The 23,748-nt window shown below is 52.6% G+C and overlaps 1 protein-coding gene across 2 annotated transcripts in view; it reads right to left on the bottom strand.

Moving 5' to 3' along the window:
- Positions 1-23,019, bottom strand: part of Ppfia4 (PTPRF interacting protein alpha 4) — a 46,857-nt gene extending 23,838 nt beyond the window's left edge. The window contains exons 1-13 of one of the 2 annotated variants that reach the window (XR_003377072.1): positions 22,896-23,018; positions 11,930-12,566; positions 8,749-8,850; positions 8,261-8,425; positions 7,906-7,980; positions 7,596-7,685; positions 6,859-7,050; positions 6,414-6,560; positions 6,078-6,212; positions 4,314-4,397; positions 3,901-4,032; positions 2,846-2,937; positions 895-1,003 (exon numbers count right to left, since the gene is read on the bottom strand). Coding sequence is in view for 1 of the 2 variants with exons in the window: in XM_026779969.1 (XP_026635770.1) it covers positions 895-1,003; positions 2,846-2,937; positions 3,901-4,032; positions 4,314-4,397; positions 6,078-6,212; positions 6,414-6,560; positions 6,859-7,050; positions 7,596-7,685; positions 7,906-7,980; positions 8,261-8,425; positions 8,749-8,850; positions 11,930-12,163 (1,557 nt within the window). In the remaining variant the exon portion in view is untranslated. Of the gene's footprint in view, positions 1-894; positions 1,004-2,845; positions 2,938-3,900; positions 4,033-4,313; positions 4,398-6,077; positions 6,213-6,413; positions 6,561-6,858; positions 7,051-7,595; positions 7,686-7,905; positions 7,981-8,260; positions 8,426-8,748; positions 8,851-11,929; positions 12,567-22,895 lie in introns of both variants that reach the window. The other variant, XM_026779969.1, reaches the window with a different exon arrangement.
- Positions 23,020-23,748: the final 729 nt, after the last annotated feature.

Below are 23,748 nucleotides of genomic sequence, written 5' to 3' on the forward strand. Positions count from 1 at the left end.
CTCCTCCCTACATGCCTGCCTCCTCCCTACATGCCTGCCTCCTCCCTACATGCCTGCCTCCTCCCTACATGCCTGCCTCCTCCCTACATGCCTCCTCCCTACATACCTATTTGCTTGCTTTTTCTTTATTCTGCCTTTCTTCCTTTCTTCCTTCCTTCCTTTTTCTTTCTTTCTGGGGACTTGCCATGTTGCCCCAACTGGCTCACAATCCTCCTGCCTCAGTTTTCCAAGTATGCTAATACACCTACTCACCAAACTCAGCCCAGGTAATTCTCAGAGGTGAAGGAAGATAAATCTTCCCCCATCAGATTAGTGTTCCCTCCTTCTCCATCCACACTTCCTGGAACCCCAGGACGTGTGCGGATTAACAACTGGAGGGCAGTGGCTCTCTTCTGCTCCTTAGCTTCTCTTACTGTAGTCGTCCTGCCTCCCAGCCACCTCCCTGGGGCAACTCAGAAACTGGCAGCTGCTTCTCAGGTGCCATTCCCCAGGGCCAGCTAATCTGTCATCGCTCCCTCCTTTCCACTATAAGCCACGCTTTTGTTCCAGGAAGCTTGTTAATTCCATTTTGCCCCTGCAACCCTCTCTTGGTCACCAGAAATGAACAATGCACACCCAGGCACACGCGCACAAGCTGTAGTGGGGCCTCAGAGACCACTGGCCGTCTTCCACCCCTACCTCTCGCCCACCAGGAGTTTGAGGAAAGGGGGGGCGACAGCTGTTGCAGCTGACAAGAGCCCCAACCCTAAGGCTGCAGCTGTCATTGACAGGGGAGAAGGCCGGGCAAGGCTTTGCACCACACGCCAGTCGTCTGTGTAACTGGAGCCAGACACACGGCCGAACTAACCCCAAACTCCCCAGGGAGACCCACACACACATCCCTCCACCCCTTACCTTGGCAGACTCTTCCCTCAGCACCGCATAGCGCCGATGCAGACCCGGGGGTGCGTGTGTGGCTACACTCAGAGAGAACCGCACGTCTGATGCACTGCCCACATGTGACCTTGAGTGGCAGGAGGGAAAAGATGAGCCCTCAAGACTGACAGCCCCGGTTTACACTCAGAGGGCCCCACGACTGGGGAATGGCCAGTTTGGAGAGAAGCAACCTGGAACACAGCTGTCCCAAACATCAGAAGAGCTGCCATGGAAGCCCAAGGCTCCACTTACGCCCTGGAGCTCAGGGGTCAAATTGACCCAGGGGAAAAAGCTGTAGGGAGCAGTGGTCCATTCTGCATAAGCAGGATCTCCTCCTGACAAGAAGTGGATTAGGATGCTTTCAAAAAGTTGAGCTCCCTGTCAGAGGAGCATTCAAGTGGAGGACCTCAAGCTTTGTGACAGCAGCCATGCAGGATGGCTCTTGGCCTGGGGGACAAAGAGGAATCCAAAGAGATGAGCTCTTGGGGCCTTTTAACTCTGAGGCTCTTCACTTCTGGTGTTCTCTCTAGCAACCCTCTCCAGGCCTCCTGACAATCTGAACTGAACACCTGGATAAAATTCAACCCAGATGTGTCATTTGCATCCCCAGGAAGCCCTGGAGAACCTTGTAGCAACATCACAGGTACAGGCTAGAGAATCCATTCTGCCTTCCCCAGATGTCTGTTCCAAGCACAGATTTTAGGGTCCCAGGGATAATGTCTGAGGTATCTAGAAGGCCCCTCTGCGACACTTCCACTCTGTCTTCTCAGCTCAGAAGCCTTAATGGAGCCCAGTACAGAGAAGCAATGGAGCCTACAATCCATACCGTGCAGCTGGGAAGAAGGAGCTCCTACCCAGCTCCCCCACCTCAGTTCTGTGAAGAGTCCAGTGACTCTATGGACAAAGCCAAGAACTCCTAGTCAGCAAGGAAAGCAAGCAGTAGCAAAGGCTTGGTGAGCTCTGGGTCAGTTCTCTCATTGAGAGCCTTCTCCATCTGGTCAACCAACAGGAAAGGAGAAATTGGAACAATCCCAGCTCCCTTCTCTTCATCCCCCTCCTGATACAAGAGTAGAATTCCTGGTGAACTTCCATGTCTACCAGCTCAGACCTCCAGAGCCTCTCACCGCCAGTCCAGCATCCTTTCCCTCACCAAAGCACTGTCCATCCACACACATACATGTAGGCTTAGCCACCTTCCTAATAGCTAATGTCCACTTCCCTGACGCATCAAGAGCACGGGATGAAGGGAATGGCATGTCTAAGAGACTCTGATTTACAGAGACAGCCAGGAACCGAGAACACTCAGCAGTAGCATCCAGTCATCTTGCTCCTCAGCCCACCTCGCTGAACTGAGAACTGAGTTCAGTGCCAACTGCTTCACACAGTGCGGCTGCAAGCCCCACTCAGCACGTCTTACAGTGCTTTTGGGTAAAGGGATACCGTGGCCACAGGAGTAACACAGCATCTCAACTTCCAACAGGAAGGAGTGTTTGCGGCTCCATTTCACCCCCCCTGATGTCTCTCTGTCGGCTGGCTCCTACTTGAACTTGGGTGGTCCTTGGCTCTCAAACAGCAATCCTAAAAATGGTGTCTCAAGAACTCCAGTGAGAAGTAAACTCTTACAGAGGGCCCTGTGGGATGGGGAGAGGGGGTGACCTCTGGCAAAGATCCCAGAAGCACACACTACTCCCACAGCTGAGAAGCAGCACCATTAATTCCTTGCCTTTCAGCGCCCCCTGGAGGATATGTGCTCCCCTCCTAAGTGTCCACATGAGCTGAAGGACTGGCCAAGAGCTCTGAGCCCCAGTGTCCCATCCTGAATAGAAGAAAGACTCTGAGGTCCTGGGCAGTGTTTTGGTGAGGGAATCTCCTTTCTCAAGGTCCACCCAGGACCAGTACCCAGCATGCACTGAGTCCCACACTCTAGTACCTGGAGTGGATGCCATCCACAAATGGCCCCCCTCGGCCCTTCAGTTGGTCCACCTCTTGGCGCAGCTTCTCAATCTCTTCAGACAGGCGACCCTGTGCCAGGCAGATCCAGGGTGGGATGGGGCCAGGGAGAGGCAGAGAGGGAAGAGTGGAAGTCAGAGAGGGGCAAAGAGGGCACTGGAGTTGTGGAAAGTAGAAGAATGCCCTGCAAAGTCCAAAGTCAAGGGCTCCACACTGGGCCCAGATGACAACAAAGAAAGAAGCGTGACTGGAAAATGAGCAGGGGATTGACAGAGGGGCCAGGCCAGAAACAGACCCTGCCTAGAGAAGACGTCTACAGCCAGTTGACCCCTCAGTGCCAGACAAATGCAAGGCAAATGGAGCCAGGCAGCAGAGAGGACCAGGCTTTTGTGACACACACTGCTAAGGCCAGTGGCTGCAGCTCCCAGCATGTAGGACTCTGTCCAGAATAGAGCCAACCCCATGGCGGATATCAATGACCTCCGTTTCTCCAGCCTCTGCATGGATAAAGCGTATGCACAGTCAGTAGCTTCTGTGTTGGGCAACAGTGGAGGGCGATGGTATGATGTGTGCATGAACTAAGAGAAGCCAGCATTGAGCAGCTGCACGAACACCAGGCATCATGCCGGGGGCCCTCCCACGCGGGCAGGGCTAGCCAGCAGCTAGGTACCCTGTGGTAGTGCAGCTCTCCTATGTCCTGCTGGGAGCTCTTCAACTCCTGTACCAACGTGTTCTGAGGGAGAGCAGCTGTGAACTGGGTGCCCTGACTGGCCAGTGACCCTGCTCTCAGTCACCTCTCCAAGCCCACCCCTCCAGGACAGCATGACCTTCCCTGACCGGAAACGCTCTTCCTTTCCCCAGCTGTGGCCCAGGTGACCTTTACTGCTGTCCTTTATATTCCCTGCCCCCTGGTCACACACTGCCACATCCCAAGCCTACTCCTCTAGCCAGCTGGGCTCCACCTTGACTCGGTCCTTTCAGGCAGCCATAGCCCCATGCTCACCCTGTCCACCCAGCATACCCAAACCCCCTCACCTTCTCCTCCAGGGCAGCCATTCGTTCCTTGAGGTGGAGCTGCAGGCGCTCATTGGACTCACTGAGCAGACGGTCCACAGTGTCTGACAGTCGCTTGTTGTGGTCTTCGTTCATCTTCTCCCGCTGACGCACCTGCGCAGCCCACCCATCTTGTGCTAGGCCACCTCAAGACTTTGTCACCACCCTCCTCCAGAACCATCCATTTCCACCCAGGTTCTATGCCTATCACTGTCCCCTTATCTGCCCTCAGGGGCTCTTCAGTTCTTCCAACCAGCTCCTCCCTAACTGTGAGCCACCTCTTGCCCCATGCAAGCTCTTTCCCTGGCCATCCCTTCTTCTGTGTCCCTCCACAGACCATCCCATATCCTGCCCTGGAGACAGAAGAGGCCAAGATGACTGACTGGTGCCCTCACCCTTGCCAGCTCCTGGTTCTTCTCTTCCAGCTGCCCTTCCAGCTGTCGTAGGTGTTCCTCAATGTTACCATGACGCTCCTCAGCCTAGGTGCAGGGACAGTCAGCCAGCCACCTTGGAGATCTTTGTTCCTTCTGCTCAAGCCCCATAGGCCACATACCCTGGTGTCAAGGCGGTCTTGGGGATCAGGGTCTCAAGTGCCACAGAAACCAAGCTCCATCCTGCCATCTTGGAGCAGGCCCATTGTCACCTTTGCTCATCTCCTTCCTGCTCAGAGCTAACCTTAAAATGTATGCCCATCGGACCCTCACAAGGACTAAAGGAGACATCCCTGGTAAACGTGGAAGTACAAGAAGCATGCCATGATGCTAGCCTCACGATGGCTATTACCTATACTACTAAAGAAGCCCAGGTGAAGCTTCTCCCTTCCTGGCCACAATTTCCAGAGATGGAGGCCCTGTCATGTTCTGCTTACAAGGTCCCCAGAACTTTGCATCCCTTACAGTCAGAAAACCCTTCCTTAAGATCCCACTGCTATGACTCACTGGAACACATTAATCCCGCAGCCCACCCCTTCTTCTCAGTTTTTGCTCAGCATCCCACACACAGCATCTTCTACTGTAATTTAAATCTGGCGCCCAATTGGAGGTCTGAAAAGACTGCACTGACTACCCTAGCCAACTCCACCATCAGAGGTCAGGAAACTGAGGCCCAGCTAGGGAGACGTTAACTTCTCTCAGGTCACAGAGCCAGTCAGAGCAGGAGCAGACGTGGCCCTGGGTCTTCAGAGGCACAGTCAAGGCCGTAAGCGAAGCTGTACATCCAGTCCTTGGGGCAGCCATCTGCCACACTAGAAGTCTCTAAATGGCAAGCTCTGGGTCAGGCTCCAGGGTCTGGAGGTAGCTGCGGTGATCACACATTAGCACCACCTCCAGAAGCTTCCCGACAGGTAGGACTCCTACATTCCTTGATTACAATACCATATCTCTAGGTCCATGCACTTACTCCTCTCTTCCAGAGTCAACCGTTTCTAGCCTGCACACCTCTCGGAGACTATTGCCACAGAAAGCTACCTCTCCGTTAGGTAGAATTATATCCACCTTTAATTCATCCTACAGCTACAGCTTTTCAGGCAACCAGAGCTGGCCTCTGTGTCTAGAATGTTTCAGTTTGGTAAAGAAAGATGCACTCAGCCTAAAATTCTACCTGCTGCCCCTTCAGGGATATGCAAATTTTAATGGTATCTCCTCTGGGGTTTCATCTTTCCAGATGAAAATCCTATAACCCCAAACAAAAAGATGTATCAGCTGGAAAAATACAGATGATGGTTAAAGTGCCCTGTGTCCATGTAGTGGTCTCTCCTTAAAGGACTCGCCCTAAGCCAGGTGGGGGTGGTACACCCTTTAATCCAAGTACTCAGGAGGCAGAGGAAGAAAGATCTCTGAGTTTGAGGCCAGCCTGGTGAACAGAGTGAGTTCCAAGACAACCAGGGTTACACAGAGAAATCCTGTCTCAAAAAACGCCCCCACCAAAAAAAAAAAAAAAGGAGGGGGGAGGACTCTTCCTTGAGAGGTAACGAGGGTGAGGATTACTCTTCCAACTGAGAGACACAAGGTAGTGTGTTTAATGTCTCACATTGGGGAGCAACTCCCTGGCCTGGCCTGGCCCAGCCTGATATGCCTCTCTCTCTCCTCATAGTCTGCCTGGCTCCGCAAGAGCCTCAGACACAGGAGATGGTGAAGATCTCAAACCCCTGGCCCACTTGCCTTGGTGAGGGCCGCAATCCTCTGAGCCAGCTCAGCCTCCACCTCTGGCAGAGTCTCTGCCTTACGCATTGTCTGCTGCAGCTTTTGCTCAGCCACTTCCAGGAGCTCCTGCAGGTGCCGGGCCTTCTCCTCACACTGGTAGTACAGAGAGGAAAACAAGTCAAGAAAGAATGCCAGGTCCCCTCCTCCACCCCAGCCTCAACAGAGAGCAGGTGGCCACCAAAAGAATCTTGGTTCTTTCCTGTCCAAGGTGCCCAAAGTGAACTTGCAGAATCCCAGGGGCTCCTGGCCACCAAGGAATAGTTTCCACAGGACCATCAGGACCCCTAGAGTTACCTGGCGGTGCAGGGACTCCTTATTAGCCAGCTCATTCTCTAGTTTGTCATTGAGGTCATGGATGGATGTGGCTTCTCGCTGGGCAGCCAAGTAGCGCTTCTCCAGTGTGGTGATCCGCTCTTCCATGTCCTCCTTCTGAGCGAGAGCCTGGTGGAGCGGAGGGTATAAGGAGGAGGGTTACCCGTTTTTCTCTGCCCATCACATAGCTGCACCTCCCCGACTGCAGCTGATGGCCATAGCCCAGAAAGGGCCGTGATCTGTACTCACCTTTCAGTTTCCGGCCTTGACCCCACCCTCCCATCTTCTTCCTCACAGTGGACCCTGCCAAGGGCTCAGTCTAACCCTGCTCAGCTGTCGCCTGGACCTCTGTTCACACCCTCCTGAGTGCCAACACCTGTACCCAGCCAGACGCAGTTGCTGGGAGCAGGCCTGGGCCCTTGCCCACCTCTCGGAGGTCCCGCTGATGCTTGCTGCTCAGCTCCTCAGACTTTATGAGGTCTCGGCGGGCTGTGCCCAGGTCCTCCTCAAGCTCAGTCACAGTTGCACTCAGGGTGACCAGTCGCTCACGGGCCTGGCTCAATTCGTAGTTCTGCTTCTCCAAGAGTCCTTGTAGCTCTTCCACCCGGCCAGTGTCATCCTCCAGGGACAGTGGACCATCAGCCAAGGAGCCAGAGAATCCCACACCCTACCCTGCTCCATCCCAGGGAGGCTGGGAGGAAGGAGCACATGCCCACAGGTCACAGCTCTGTCCACACATTAGAGCTCAGGTCCAGATATACTTTCTTCCCTCTGAACCAAGAAGCTCACTCCTGATAATGGACAAACACCTTCGCTCTTCTATGCTATCTCTAGCTTCTAGTTTTTCCTTTTAGCTCTGCCTCTTGTAACCCAGGAAGGGACAGATTAAAGGAAGAAAGGCTCAGAGACAGAAGGAACCCTGCCTGATTTTGACACACAAAGAAGATGTGTGGACGTGTGCACTATATGCATAAGCACTAAACTGAAAATCTATAGATTACTTTGCTACTTTGCTAGGAAGTGAGGAGGAGAAAGAAAAGCGGGAATATCATGAAGAGCCTCAAGTCTAACTCAAGCAGTATCCTACTGAACCTAGGCATGCAGAACCTCCCATTCCTGTCTTGGGGACTCCAGGCTCCTTCTGAACAACTCCCCATTACCCACTTTCCACAGGCGTTTTGGTCCCAGCTCCATGGCCCCTTCTTCTTCTGCCACTCCATCTCGAACTCCTGCCCCCTGCTGCAGGGCAGATACCTAGAAAACACAGCAACCACCACCACCCCCAAAAAATAATAAGTCAAAGAAGAGACTTCCTGCACATTCCACACCTCCTGGGAAGACATGCCTGGCCTAGCTTCAGCTACCGGCGCCCAGCCACAGCAGGCAGAGATATGAGGAGCACGGTGAAACAGAGAGGGTAGGCAGCCAGCCGGATTTCTCAGAACTACAGGGCAGACCCAGTCGGGTAGCTTACCTGCTGGTGAGCTCCTGCCAGCTGCTCCTCTAAGGTGGTGACCCGTTCTAGAGCTGCCCGGAGCCGTTCTCGTACCTGCCCAGAGGAAGGAGAGATGGAGGGAGAAAGCTTGGCCCCCACAGAACTTACACTGGGGCTCCGTCTGCCTCTGTCAGGCATGGGAAAACACGGAGGGCCTGTGAAGAGGCAAAGGCCCCGGAGAGAACCTAGTAGGGCTGGAAACTAGGCCAGTGGTAGGAGAGGTCCTGGGGCTGGGGACAAGTTCCCTGACACCAAGTGTGGAGATCCCAGGAAGGAGCACAGGAGACTCAGGGAAGCCTGGATGGACTGGGAGAAGGGGAGGGTAGGTGGGTACCTTCTCATCCAGGGCCTTGTGATGCTCAAATAATGACTTAAGGGCCTTCAGCACCTCCACCTCACTGGAGACACCCGAAGGAGACTGGGCCTGGCGCTTTACCACCGTCATCCGCAGCGACCGCTCATGGCGGGACACCAGACATTCCAGATGTTCCAGAAGCAGCTGGCAGAGAGCAGGGGAGGGCAGGAGGGAAGACAATGGACTTGGGCCCCAGGAGCTAAAAAGCAGGGCCCACAGAGTCACAAAGTACAACGCTCTCAATGAACACCAGACCCAGACCCCAGCCGGGCTGCCCTGGCCTCTTCCACAGAACTTCAACCCTGCTGAGACTAAGGAACCACAAATAAAAACCCAGTACTGGGGACTAAGTAGTTTTCCCATGACTTCAGGATAGGAGGCAGAACCCATCTAGCCAAGGTGTTTGGTCAGGGTGCGCGCACACACACACACACAGACACACACACACAAGAACACCCCTTACTTACCCTTGTATTATTCCGTTCTGCTTTCAACTCAGATATCTCTTCCTCCCGTTCCAGAAGCTGCTCCCGACACATGCTCAGCTCCCGAGTTAAAGTGGCAAATTCCTGAAAGCCCCCAAAACCCACAGTGCTTGGGATTAGCCTCCAACTGGTGCCCTGAACACTCAAATATATGGCAGGCTTTTCTCATTCGCCCCTTACTTCTATCTGCCCACGTCCCTCAAATCCCGGCCTGTCCCTGTAGCAGGGCAGGAAGCCTGCAGCTAGTGCGAGCTTCCCAAGGGGAAGCACATATTAGGATTCCAGTGAACAGGACTGCACACAGAAATGATTAAGTCACCAAGTCGGCCCTGCAAGGCCTGCCTCTCCAGCCATCAGTGACCAGATTACACTCTCCCTCCCACTCCGTCTTTGTAATCCTCCGGCAGCTCAGTAGCCAGCTCCTTTGGAATCATGGAGGGCAGGGCCACTGTGTGTCTGGTGGAAGGAGTCCATATAGAGACTGACAAGAGTTAGGAAGAGGAAAGAAGGGTGCTATAAAGCTCACACGTGCATGCTTCCCAGGAAGCTCTCTGCCACCCCCTTCCCAGGACTGTGCAAGCTGCAGATGCCCAGTATAACACACGGGTTGAGAGCACACGGGCATGCAGCCCTGTGATGCAGTCCTGGCTTCTGGAAGCCCTGTTCAGTCCAGCCAGGCTTACAGTTCAGCATCTGAAGGCATATACTAACTGTCCCTGCCTAGGGGAAGCTCTCCCAATCCTGCTCTTCTATGAGGATAAGCAGCTAAGGAAGAGTGCATGGCCTTAGAGTTACAGGCTCATCACATCCCACTGGTTTGATGACATACCAGCCCCCCCAAAAAAATTCTCAGATGAGTAGCTGTTCCCTGTGGCCACAGAGTCTAAACATTACTGTAGAGGCTGGGCCCCACCTCTCCTCTGCAGCCCCCTTTAAACACCAAGAATTCATAACCACAGGACAAATTCTCAAAGCAGTATCCCCTTATCCCTGCAGACCAAAAAGCAGCAGAAGAAAGTGAGCAGGGCCCAGAGAGCAGAGCAGGAAAAACTGAGCCCTGTTCCTTGATTACTGCCTTCCTACCAAGGCCACAGCCAAAGTGCAGGGAAGTTAAATGTCTCATTATCTGGAAGCCGAGACTGGGGCCTGATGTTGCTTTGCCCCTCAGCTTACACAAACATACACACGTACACACACACACACACACACACACACACCACCTAGAGACAGGACTTGAAGGCATGCCCACACCTCATGATACCATCCCATCCCTGATGGGCTATAATGCTGTCCTCTCCTCTGCCCCAAGCTAGGCAGCGACCTTCTTTCCCTACCCTAGGAAGCTGTGTCCTCCCTTTCTAGCCAATTCATCTGATAGCCTGCTGCCAGGAGAATCCCCCAAAGAACAATTCTGTTTAGAAAGTTAAGCACAAACTCCTCCTAGTTTCAAACTCTTCTTTCCTGTCTTTTTCTGTGTACTCTAAGACCTAGCCCACCTGTCTCCAAACACCGAGGAAACTTCTAAGAGCCACACCTCCACTGACTAGGGCTCCCTGCACAGCTCACCCCTCTCCGGCCCCTAAGGAGGTCACACTCTACTTCCAAAGACTATCTGTGGGGTTGGGGATTTAGCTCAGTGGGAGAGCTCTTGCCTAGCAAGCACAAGGTCCTGGGTTCGGTCCTCAGCTTCAGAAAAAAAAAAAGACAAAATACCAAAGACTATCTGTGCAGGGTTCAGCTGGCTCATAGGCTCCCCGGACTCCCCAGTGGAAACATTCCTCCCTGAAAACCATCAGCTCCTTGTCAATCACTGTGGGTAGGTGACCAGAGGCACGATCCCTCCCCTTGGAAGCTTCAAATGTAAAAGGCTGGGAAGACCTGGAATCAAATCCATTTCAGCTCTCCCACAGTTAGCTATGCAGCCTTGCACAAAATGCCCAGGGCTTGTGATGGACAAGGTAGGAGCGGCCCACATGCCCACCACTCCTCTCCAGCAGGGTCCAGATTCTTAGATAGAAACCATTACAAGACTCTGAACCCCTAAAGTTGAACCTCAGAAATCCAGGCCCAGCCCTGGTTCTCCCTGAATTTGGAGAAAGGACCTAAAGCTGAGGCTTAGGTTATCTGGCATCTCCAGGCCACCTCCCCTAATCCAAGCAGCACCCCCACTGGCTCAGGGCGGTCTGTGCCATGCATCCAAAGCCACCTCTGTCCTGAGAGGGCAGGGTGGCCAAGTAGACTATGTAAGTTTCTGTACAGTCTGACAGACAAACCCCAGTCTCCCTGGACCTGGTGACCTGGCAGACCACAGCTACTCCCACAAGCTGCAAGAGAGTTACACAACATGTAACTCATGTTCCTGTTCCTGTCTCGGGCCTCTACGCATCCCCACCCTACCCCAACCCCAGAACATCCACCCACTGGGTGCTAAGCAGGAAGCAACTTGGATTTCCAGAGCCCATGTGGTGAAGTAGAAATAAAACAGAACAAGACAATGTCTTGGGGGTCTGGGGGTACACAACCCTCAAGCCACCACTTACTCCCTGCAGAGCAATGTGCAACTGACTGATCGCCCTAGGCTTCAGTTTCATTGCTGTCGGCACTGGCTCCACGGTGAGAGTCTGCTGAGATAATCTCTACAGATGCCTAGCCACAGAGGGTGCGCAGCAAGCAGCAAATGGTTACTAAGTTGTAGCTACTGGAGGTGTTACTGAGGACCATGAACTGGCATGCAGGACACCTGGCTTCAAGGTTCAGCTCAGCCTACAACTATCTGTGTGAGATTTCGCTTTCATCTGTGCAGGAAGGACAGTGGAAAACATAGTCACTAAGGCCTCTCCCATCTCTGCTTTCCTTGATTCCCGCTCCTGGCAACTCTTGGTCTCTGGTGAGAAGCTGTTAGAAATGGGGTTTCCTTCCAGTCTAGTGTGCCACCTACTGGCAGTCTGGGCTCCCTACAGTTGGCGGTCAGCACAGGATTTTCTTTCTGCATTCTCCAGGTAAAGCCAAAGTAGGCAGTGGCACTTAGGGAAAGGGTTTATGCAGGAACACGGAGATAAAAACACTCTGTGAACTCCACTACCCGACACGCAAACAGATGAGGGACTGAGGCCCGAAGGTGCTGAATTCAAAGGAGCTGGGGAGGGAGAGTCTGCATTCTTACCTGGGGGAGGGCGGAGTTCAGGTGACGCTGGAGCTGGTCTCGCTCATGAAGGGCATCCTGGAGCCGGCTCTGGGTGGCTACCAAAGTTTCCTGACTCTCCCGAAGGGACTCCAGCAACTTCTCTCGCTCATCCAGCATGTTTACCATCAGTTGCTCAAAGTTGGCGTCGGCATCGGCACCATGGGGGGGCCCCAGGGGGTCCCCCTCATTGATTGTGGGCATCACCTCACACATGATGGGGATGGACAGAGCCTCTCAGCGTCAGGTCAGGGGATGGGGAGAGCTCACAGGGTTGGCACCTGCAGAAGGACCCAGGGCATGGGTCTCAGAACAGGCAGTGCCAGGCAAGTAGACAGGTGGGTAGGGGTTGCTCCCATGGCATCAGTTGCTCTTGCTCTGAAAGAAGCCTAGGGCCTGTAGTGTCCCTGTGGAATGGAGCCAGAAGGCCTGGCTTAACCTTTCAGGGCTGGGGCTGGGTGCCCTGTGTCCCCACACAAGCGGGAGGCAGCGGTGTGTGGCCATGACAGGCTGAGCGAGCCGGGCTGGGAGGCAGCCCTTGTCTTAGACTGAGCACCAGAGCTTGGCAGAATCCCAGCTGGGTCTAGCAACACCCATGGTTTCTGGAGGGCGGTGTGGTCTGTGGGAGAAGAGAGTGCTGTGAGGACCAGCTAAAGAGAGCAGGGCATCTGGGGAGGGGCAGAGGAGGCAGGCCCGGAACCAGAGAGGGAGAGGCTGGGGGTGCTGGCACATGCCCCCTCTCAGGGCTTACTTACCTTGGTGGCACCTTATTGGTTTTCCCAAAGAGTGCACATGCCTCCTGCCTAGCCTCTGTGCCTGCAGCCCCTGCCCCCCACCCCCTGCAGCTGTCAGAAGTGCAGCCGCAGTGGTTCCCCACCCACGTGGCTTGCTGGCCAAATATAGAAATGATTCAGTCAGCGGTAGGGGAGCAGCCAGCAGGCTGCCCAGAGTCCTCCTGAGACCTGAAGGTGGGAAGCGAGGAATGGGGTCTCTGGCCTCCCCCCATAGCGTCCTCTCCTACATTCAAGCCAAGGCAGGTACACAAGGGGTTAAAAGGCTTAGAGAGTGGAAGTCCCACGGAGGCTGGACTCCCATGACATGGCTGAAGTCTTGGAGAGGCACAGGCTGGGCACTGGGGCAGGCAGAGAGCCCTGACCTGCTAGGATGCTCATAATTCAGAGATGAGGCGGGCTTGTCATCACCCACTTCTGAAGTCTGCCAGCGCGAGTTTGTGCAAACCTAGTGGATTCACAGCCTCCAGCTCTTTGTTGGGGAGTGAATGACAGAGAAGACCCAGGTCTACATGGGGATGGGAATGCAGGTGACGCTTCCAGAGGGAGACCTTATGTGAGGCTGCGTGCTCATGGCTAGGAATCTACTCCCTTGGCATAGGTAATTACCTACTGCAGGTGCTAGCAGAAGTCATCAGCCAGGTCAGGAGCATATGCACAGCCCAGGGGCCCAGCGGTCACAGCAAAAGAAGACCGGACATGGAAGTTGGGATACAGCTGGGAATTCCTCTACCTACCATCATTTTCAACCTCCCTGCCCGGGGCTAGGCCACTGGCTTCATCAGTTCTCAGAGGGAGTATCTCCAGGTGGCCCACGTAAAGGCCCCAAGACCACAATGGGTACACTGGAGACCTACATAAGTGGTGCTGTCCTTCCTGCCTCACCCACCCCCTTTCTAAAGACATGGGGCAGCCGATGTATACTTCAACAGATAGAGACAGACAGCTTGGAGGTCAAAAATCCAGTATGAGTGCGAGATCAGACACGGGCTTCCAGCAGAGCTGAGTCCATCAAAGATGGGGAGGAGGGGAGCAGATAAGGAAGAGACGGAGAGGCAGCTAGAAAACCCCAGAGCTCACAGCCATTTCCAGAGGAGCCACAGCTTAAGCCAGCACCACACACATGCACACACACACACACACACACACACACACACACATACATACATACATGCATCACACACACACACAAACACACGCACACATATATGCACCATGCATGTGCACAAACACACACAAACACGCACACATACACACAACACACACACATACACACACCATGCATGCACACACACACACACACACACGCATGCACACACAGTAGGAGGGATCACATACACATCCTTCTCATGGGGATCCTTTCCGCCAGCTGGACCAAGGTGGAAAGTTGTGGTCAGGCAGCTCATGCTCCCTCTCCACTCCACCCCAGGGCAGCTGGGAACACGGGAGATGGAAGGTCACTCCGCTCTGATAAGCTGCTCTAGGGAATGCTAACAAGGGCAATTCCTCCCACCCAGGGCTTCAGAGCCCTTCACCCTGAGTGCTCTAGGCCCTGAGACTGACAGGCTCGGGCCCATCTTCCATCTCCAGACTTAACCACAGCAGAATCACATTCTCTCTGTAGCCCCACACCACCTCTTCATTTTATTTTATTTTCCAAGTGTTTCTGGGAAGCTGGAAGGAGGAGAGGAGGCTAGTGAGAGCCCTTAGACGTAGTCCTATGGACAAGGGCAGCTGGGGTGCACCTCAGTGATACAGGGGTTACCTACCATGTGCAAGGCCCTGCTTGGCCTTGCTCACTAGAGGGGCATGGCAGGAGAGAAAGGGAGAGAGATGGGGGAAAGGGAGAATATTCCCAGAAGCTTGGCACTCTGCAGATGGCTTCAGGGCCATCTAGGGATCCTGCAGGACAGCACCAAACCTTCCAGAGCCAGACCTTAGGAAATATAGGTGCAGTTCTGCCAGCTGGATGAACTTGGGCATGGTACCACTCCTGAGGCCTGGGCTGTAAGAAGGAACCTGCACCCCTTGTTTTGCCTGACTTTGAGGAGAAAGGACCCTACCATGGCAGAGAAGGACCTGCCTTCATATTGGGCTAAGGAACACCTGAGGATGGAAGTTGTAAAGCTCTTCTGTTCACGGCCATGTCCCGGGATGCCACCCCTTCTCATCCGAAAAGTTTCAGGTGAGACCAGAGTGAACACTGGAAGGCGCTGGCTATTTGGTCCAACCCAGCCTCCCCAAATCCTCTTGGACACTCTGACAACTGACAAGCTGACTTTGGAGACAGGAACATTTTCCCAGCCTTCCTGCAAACCAGGTGCCAGGTGGCAACTCCGCTTCCTCTGGTGAAATGGCATACAGAGCTGGCTAGAGATGAGCCCAGAGAAAGGTACCAGGCAGAAAGCCCTAGAGGACGTCACAGGGCCTCCCACCCACCCCAGTCCTTATTACACAGTGGGTGAGCAGAAGAAACTTCAGGCTAGCCGCATGGGGACACCTGGCTTCTCTGGCTCTGGGGCCAGCTTTAAATAGTGCAATTACCATCTCAGCTTAGCAGAAGCTGCAACTCCCAAACTCACAGCTCTTGATTCAGAAGAGAAAGTGCCAGTCCCCAAAGCCAGCATTCGCAAGGGGCTTTGCCAGGAAGGGTGTGGGGTAGGCTGTGAACAGCAGAAGAAGGCTCAGGACTGAGTGGGTGTGAGAGGGTGCTGCGGAGGGAGGGGTGCCTGGAAAGTAGGCCTCTGGCACCCCCATTTTCCCCTAGCAAATAGGAGGGCTGGACACTCCAGTCTGATGGCCTGGCTAGCTATATTTTCACACTGGCCTGACTCCCTACTGTCCTACCAGATGGCAGGTCCCACCACTTGCCTAGCTTAGCAAAGAATACAGCCAAGCTGCTCGGAACTATGCTCACGCCTGAGTAGACCACGATCTGGACAGAGAAGGAGCGTCAGGGCAGGAGCCTCTCTAAAGCCAAAGGAATGGGAGGGGGGTCTCACATGCCCTAGACTAAGGGAGGATGGGGTCTAAGGACATGGAAGAGGTGAACCAGAAAAATGGCAAGGACAGTTGCCACAGTGGTGTGTAAGCATTTATCACATGCCAGAACAGTGTTACTTTCACCCTCACCATCCCTTACAGGAAGACACAATCCCTCTTCCCATGTCTCAGATATGATAACTGGGACTTGGGCTCACAGATAAAGGGAAAACCAGGGTAAGTGGCGCAGCTAACACCAAAGGGGGTGGGTCTTCCAGGCATCTTGTCCCTGAGAATGCCCTGCCACGCCCATCAGGGTGACTGGTGACCTGTAGAGACCTAGCTTGGTTCCTTCCTCTGACATTCTCCTCAAGCCTATGCCATCACGCTCACAAAGGTGGCCATTTCCCGGCTAGCATGACCTGTCTCCAGAGCCCCACCCACACACCCAAATCCCTTCCTCCTGCCTCAGGTGGCTCCACACAGAGTTAGAAGCCTCCCCTTCTGTCGCCCACCACCAACTCACCCGCATGCACACTCTAACCACACCCATTTTTCTGAGTCATAGAATCCCTTAACCCCAGTGGCACCAACAACATCTGCTCCCCTGTCCTTCCTTGTCAGTCAGAGCTTCTCCTCCTCTGTCCAGCTCATCACCCCAAGACCTTGCCTGGCCTGCGTCTTCTAATGAACTTGGATTGCCCAAGCTCATCCCCTACTTCCCCCATAGAGCCTTGTCTGATCCCCTCGCAATGGAGAGGGGTACCATTTAGACTTGTATATATACCTCTTACTGGCGCTGGCCTTCCTTTACATCACCCAGGTGGGCAGACCCTACGTAAGAACCCTAGGCAGCTTTGGAAGCTCCAACAGCAAGTCTTCATGGAAAGAAACTGAACACACATGGGATAGTTGGGGAGATTTCTAGACATTCATACCTGATAGACTTCAAAGAACTCCAAGGAGGAAATCCTGGCCCAGAATTATGGTCATGTAACTTGCCCCCTGAAAGCTACAGTCTCTCACCAGTACCCTGGGGCCACTTCTCTACTGAAAGCAGAGTCTGGAGCAGGCTGTTCATGAGACCCTGGGAAGGCACTTCTCTCTGAGCCTCAGACTCCCTCTGTGAGATGGGAGTGTCAGCTAGCAGCCCCCACTTCAGACTGCTGACAGAGGTCACCATCCAGGAAGTGTAAACACCATTTCCTGGCCATACACATACATACGGTGTGTTAACTTACCCCACTGAAGTACTGTCTATGAAGATACTAAGTATAATTCTTATGTTTCAACCAGACAGCCAGAATGTTGGTGCAACAGAACACTAGACCTGGGACAGCTACAAAGCTGACACTAGGGTCTGTCAACCATTTTCCACACTCCAGCCATCTCCTAGAGAGCGTATATTCCCCAAGCCAAGACATAAGAATGCAGCACTGAACACAGCCCTCTGCCTCTCCAGCGCTCATCACTGACAACAATCATTCTAGGCACCTCAGACGAATCAGAGTGTTCTCAAACAGTTTTAAAAAGAAGACACGAAGCAATGTGGATGGTATATTTGGAACATAAAAAAATCTTTCAAAGCCAGGGATCTGCGCCGGACAAATGTTCAACAGGGTTCTCTGGCATGGGAAAAAATAAGTGCTCAGAAGTCACTGTATTAGTAGTGAGTCAATCTTAAGATTAGGGAGCTATCACATTGCAGCCGACCATACTGGTCAGAATGCTGACAGGTGTCAGGATGAGGCACAGAGTACAGAACTACTGAGAAACGCAAGCACTGTAAAAGGGGTGTGTGTGTGCGTGTGTGTGTGTGTGCGTGTGTATGCACGTGTGTGTGCGTGTACACGTGTGTGCGTGTGTGCACTGTGCGTGTGCACGTGTGTGTGTGCGCATGTGTGCACGTGCGTGCGTGTGTGTGCACGTGTGCGCGTGTGTGCACGTGTGTGAGCACTGTGTGCACACACATGTGTGTACGCATGTGTGTGCACATATGTGTGCGCGTGTGTGTGCGCACGCGCACACATGCCTCCATGGACAAAAGCAGCATGCGTACAAGTGTTTATGAAACAGAGAATGAGGGCGTCATGTGTCTTTATGCAGTCAGATATGTGAACATGTAGTCATGAGAATGCTCGGTATATATGCGTAGCCATGGAAGAGTTAGGAGAGAATGAGGGCGTCATGTGTCTTTATGCAGTCAGTTATGTGAACATGTAGTCATGAGAATGCTCGGTATATATGCGTAGCCATGGAAGAGTTAGGAGAGAATGAGGGCGTCATGTGTCTTTATGCAGTCAGATATGTGAACATGTAGTCATGAGAATGCTCGGTATATATGCGTAGCCATGGAAGAGTTAGGAGAGAATGAGGGCGTCATGTGTCTTTATGCAGTCAGGTATGTGAACATGAAGTCATGAGAATGCTCAGTATATATGCGTAGCCATGGAAGAGTTAGGAGAGAATGAGAATGTGTAAGAGTACAACACACGCCTGTAGTCCCAGCACTCGGGAGGCAGAGGCAGGCGGATCTCTGTGAGTTCGAGACCAGCCTGGACTACAGAGCAAGTTCCAGGACAGTTAGGGCTATTATACAGAGAAACCCTGTCTCAGGGGGGAAAAAAAGTATGGTCATGACGATCAGGGCCTGAGTATGTGCACGAAAGCCAGTGAGTATATAAACATTCACAAACATAAACTGTGAGTCATAAACATTGTGGTTATAATTCTACGTCAAGGCTCGTGACTCTATGCGATGGTGTGTGAGCACGTGCACAGTCATGAGAATGAGTATGTGTGGTAAAGACAGACATAGGAATCTAGGAGGCAAGAAATCTTGTATACTCCTAAAAGCGCAGTGGGGCCATGAAAGCTCACGTTTACATGTATGATCATAAATGTTCACTGTTGGTCATGAAACAGTCTAATTGAACCTACGTGAGAATATCTGAGAGGGAAAGGAGAGAGGGGTGGGGATGAAAAATAAACAATTCTATTTGTTCCAGTGTTCTGCCCCTTATAGGGCCAAAAGATTGAGACACACCACACTGGCCTTGTGTGAGCTGAGGTCATAGAAATGGGCCCAACCCCCCCTTTGACTAGTTCGATCTATTGGGGATGCATTGCAGGGTCTCTAAGCACGGGTCTCTGTGTCCATGAGAGAAGGCTGGTTCACCCCATGTTACCTCTCAGAATGTCAATTAGCATGGGCCAGCCCTAGTCAATCTCAGACAGCAGGCTTCCCAGCTGAGCCAAACATGGAAAAGCGCTCTTCCAAAGCAGCCACCATGGTCCATGGTACCCATCACCTTCCGCCCTACCACCACCGCCACCCCACCACCTGTAGCCACACACTCCCCATCCTGTGTCCTCTTCACATCTTACTTAGGAATAGGAACTCAGTGCCACACGAGGGAACTTCCATCGTTCTGTGCAAGTTTTTCTTAAAAGTGGATGGAAACCTATTTCCCCTCTGGAAAGACGATAGTCTATGTGAAAACAATGGTTATGGAGGTACATCGGATGTGCACACAACTGCACAGCTGCAATACTGGCACTTGAGTATGAGGGCAGAAAGGTCAAAAATTCAAGGTTTTTCCCAACTGCACAGCAAAGTTTAAGGCTAGTCTTTGCTACATGAAACCCTATTAAACACACATGCACTCATAATTTATAAGACTTCAACTCACTGGCTGGACAAGATAGCAATAAAGGCCTCTAAATACAAACCAGCTACTTTATTTGACAATTAAAACATTATTTCAAAACTGGGCATGGTGGCGCACACCTTTGATCTCAGAGCTCAGGAGACAGAAGCAGGTGGATCTCTGAGTTTGAGGCTAGCCTGGTCTACATAGTGAGATCCAGGACAACCAGGGCTATGTAGAGAGACCTTGTCACAAATAAATAAATAATAAAATATATTTTGTATGCATACATTTCAAGAGGATGGAGAGATGGTTCATTGGTTAAGAATATTGACTGTTCTTCCAGAAGACCCACGTTCAAGTTCCAGCATCTACATGCAGCTAACAACTATCTATACTCCAGTTCTGGGGTATCCAATGCCACCTTCTGCTTCCACAGGCACCAGGGAGACCTGGTACATAGTTATATCATACAAGCAAAGCACCCACACACAATAAATTTAAATTTTTTAAACTTTTAAAAATTATTTGAGTGCTTTTTTAAATTGCCATACAATAACATGTTACATAGTTCTATAATTAATAAAATATGTATATATAAGCTGCACCATATGTATACATTTGTTGTATCATTCAAGGTCATGAACCCAAACCTATATATTCTGCTTTATGACAGATTTAGGAATTTCCATGTCATCTACTGCCAATTCGCCCAACGAAATGTAACAGTGTAGTACTGCATCCCAACACTTCTCTGCTGCAAGTTAAATATCTTAATTGCAAGGAGATCCTGCTTCACAGAACCCAGGGGACCAGACGACGGATGACTTCAATTCAATACTCACTCAAAGAGTACTGTTACAGGTAGAGAAAACGCATAAGGTCCATCACAGGCTTCTTGGAAGAATCCCGTACAGGGTAGCATTTGAGCAGCTTGGGGTCTAGCCTGGGGTCAGCGCTGAGCATCACCTCTGGAGTAGGAGGAGCAACTGAAGCTCTCAGAGAAAGTGACCCGAAGCCAAGGCCTCTCAGTCCCTAACTGAAAGGCACGCTGCTGCCCTGGGCTAGAAGCGGCCTCAACTCTCATATAATTCTCCCTTAGAGCCCTTGTGCCAGCACTGTTCCCTACCAGCTCTACCTCACTGACATTCTCAGTTCCTTAAGGCCCCTTCCCACTTCAGCAATGCGGAGCCCTTCTCAGACTGAAGAATTCGGACAGGTCGCGGTCCTGGGCACACGGTCCTCAGCACAGGACCACAGCCCCTCTGAGGGTTCTTTACTCTGCTGGCCACCCCAAGTGCCACACTCCTGTGAGCCAGCACCGTATGCCCTCCAGAGCTAATTATAGATCAGTGAGCTAGCAGGCGGGGGGGGGGGGGGGGACAGATGGTGACTTACGTGGTTGCAATACACACTTGTCTCTCCCTCTGTCTGACCCCACTCCCTCTTCTCTATTTCTTCCGGTTCCTTATGTGGGACCCATATGTGGGACTCTGGTGGATTTTTCTCTTTCAGTCTTCCTTACTCCTCATTTCCAGCACACACATCTGCACAAGCACACACATGCACACCAGGCAGGTGAACACACACACAGACTCTCTGCGCTGCTCAGTCAGCATGGCACACCTTGTTCATAAAGCAAATCCTCTACCAACTTCATACAACACAGCTCTCTGAGGCCCAGGGAGAGTCTTTCTAGCGTAGCAAGGCCTTGCTAACTATCCTACCTCTTAGAGCTCCTTTGGTACCCAGCTGCCTGGCCCTTCTGAGCCTTCACCCTCCCAGGCCAACTACCCATCTTCTCCCCAGCTATCTATCCCATCTTGCTATCCTCAGCGGCTCAGAAAGATCCCACAGCAAACCTCATAAACTCCTTGCAGTGCTAAGATTTCAGCCATCAACTCAGAGGGGACCCAAGAGCCCGCCTGCCCCTACTCTGTCCCTCTGCTCCTTCCTTCACAAGCCAGTCGCTGGGCAGAGCCCATATACTTCCATCATGTGATACTCAGCAGCACAGACCCAACCACCTCCAGAGGAGAACTCCCCTCATGGCAATCGCCCATACCCACGCATTTTCCAGAGACAGTGTCTCCTACTGCACAGTGTCTAGGCCCTCACAGCCCTAATAACCAATGTGCTGTCCCTCATCTCATTACTTTGAGACATCATTTATCTCGGGAAGCCTCCTCAAACCTTAGCACAAAATCTAATAGCCAATTAAAATCATTCAAGCTTTTTTTTACTTAAGACTATATGGCCAGCTAACGTGGTGATAGGGGTTCTGCGGGTTGAAATCCAGTTGGGGTCTTTTTGTTGTTGCAGGGGTGGTGGTGTTTTGTTTTGTTTTGTTTTCCCTGTCAATTAGCAGTGTAACTGAATTATACACGGGAGGATGGTGCCTAATACTCGTGCTACTTCGGCTATCGTTCACTTGCTCCATGGTCCTAACCTGCTTCGGATGACCAAGTAGTTAGCAAGATGTCTGGCACGTAGTAGGTGCCCAATACATGTTTACTCGATATTGAACAAAGTGCCAAGTGCCAATCCCAACTCTGGAAAGGGCTGCAGGGAGTCCCTGAAACCTGGCTCCAGGAGCAGCCTCCTCCAGCTCACACCAGGAGGGAATCATCAGGCTAAGCACAGCCCCCTTAACCACTTGCTCTCCACGAACAAGTACTGAAGAGCTGCCTCAACTCTCCCTCCTCTCCAACACATCTCTCTTCAAAGGTGACATCAGCACCTAGTGGCACTTAGTCCTAGATCCCTCCTCCTTCTCAAAGAAACCACCTACAACACATATGCAGGTCCTCTAGCCCGACCTCCCTTCCTACCCGCCATAAAAGCTTCAATAAGCTTGCTGGGAAATACCCCTACTGTGTTCACTAACCAGCCCCTCACCCCCAACCCACACCAGTTTAGGAATCTCTATTACGAACGTCTTTTCCTGTTGCGCCAACCCTTATCCCCACCCCCACCCTGGCCTCGGGCTGGCCATTCCTTCCACCCCACCGCCCCAGCACTGCGGAGATGGGGGGCATCTCTGGTACGGGCTGACACCCTGACAGTTCCAGGAATGCAGAGCTGACAATAGTTACCAAGGGCGTAAAGAGGCACGCAGGGAGGATGAAGACCCCCGGGAGGAACGAAGAAGACCTCAGCCTCACAAGCGCTCGCCCAAAGGAGCAGAGTTGGCCCCCCAAGCCCAGACGCGCTTTTGCTCGGACTCCTGGAGAGGATGTGGGGGCGCAGTCTACCCGGTTGCCCCCTCCCAGGAAGCCGATGGAGCTGAGGAAGAACTCCACGCCCTCCCTGCAAAATGGGCATCGACCCCCATCCTCATCCCCAAGGGCACAGGGCACAGGAAAGGCAAGGGGCGACGAAACCCGCGCCCCGCAGAGACACATCCAGACCAGAAGAGGCTGTTTCCTAAGGCGCACTAACAGAGACTCCCCCTCAAACTGTGCAGGGGAGCCGGAGCTGGGGAAAGGGAAATCCTTTCCCGCGGAGTGGGCTGTGGGCGCTCACCTGCGTGGAATCGCGGAAGGCCCAGCGGCAGCAGGGCGCCGCCCCCGACCTCGGCAGCGCAAGGCGTCCTAGAGGCAAGCGCGCAAAGGTAGCTGCAGCCTCCGCCGCCTAGTACCCGGCCTCTAGGACCCGCCCCCTTCTTCCGTGGAAACCCCGGACCCACCCCCTAAGGGCGGGGCCTGGCCACCTCTCCCAAGGCCACGCCCCCCACACCCGGGCGCTGCCTAGACCGGGTTCACACGTGACAAGGGCGCTGCTTTGATGCTGTGCGCCATCTTGGTTGGGCCTGAGAGGGCAGGGCCAGCATTTAATCTGGTAGGTGTTTAGGCCTCAGGACTGAGAATGCAGAGCACAGCCTACCGCTTCTAACCCCTGAATCCACCTTCCCAAGTCTAACCTCTTCCCTAAACGGCCAGCCATTTGTCACCTTTCACACCTGTTCTCTCCCACACGTCTTTAAATGGAGACACTGGAAACCCAGCTACTCTTATAGTATGTGCTGCAGTAAATTATGACTTGCTTTTAGGCATGTGACTGTCCTAGCACTGTTACTATAAAATGAAGTGTTGTCTATGATACATACATCCTATGAAAACACGCTCATATGCCAAAATTCTGATTTTAGCTAAACCGATTTTCCTGAATTGTTCCCTTTCCCTGCCCCCGTGGCTATTAATGTATCTTTCCCATCTGGTTTGTGAAGTTTCCTTACAGTGCCTACTCAAATCCTTTACAAATACCCCATAAGCACTGTTATAAGTGTGAAATACTGGTCGTGTGTGTGGGGTTTGTTTGGTTTTGGTTTTTTGGGGGGGTGGGAGGTTCGAGACAGGGTTCTGTGCAGCCCTCTCAC

The sequence above is a fragment of the Microtus ochrogaster genome, chromosome 6 (genome assembly GCF_000317375.1).
Source record: "Microtus ochrogaster isolate Prairie Vole_2 chromosome 6, MicOch1.0, whole genome shotgun sequence".
Taxonomy (NCBI): domain Eukaryota; kingdom Metazoa; phylum Chordata; class Mammalia; order Rodentia; family Cricetidae; genus Microtus; species Microtus ochrogaster.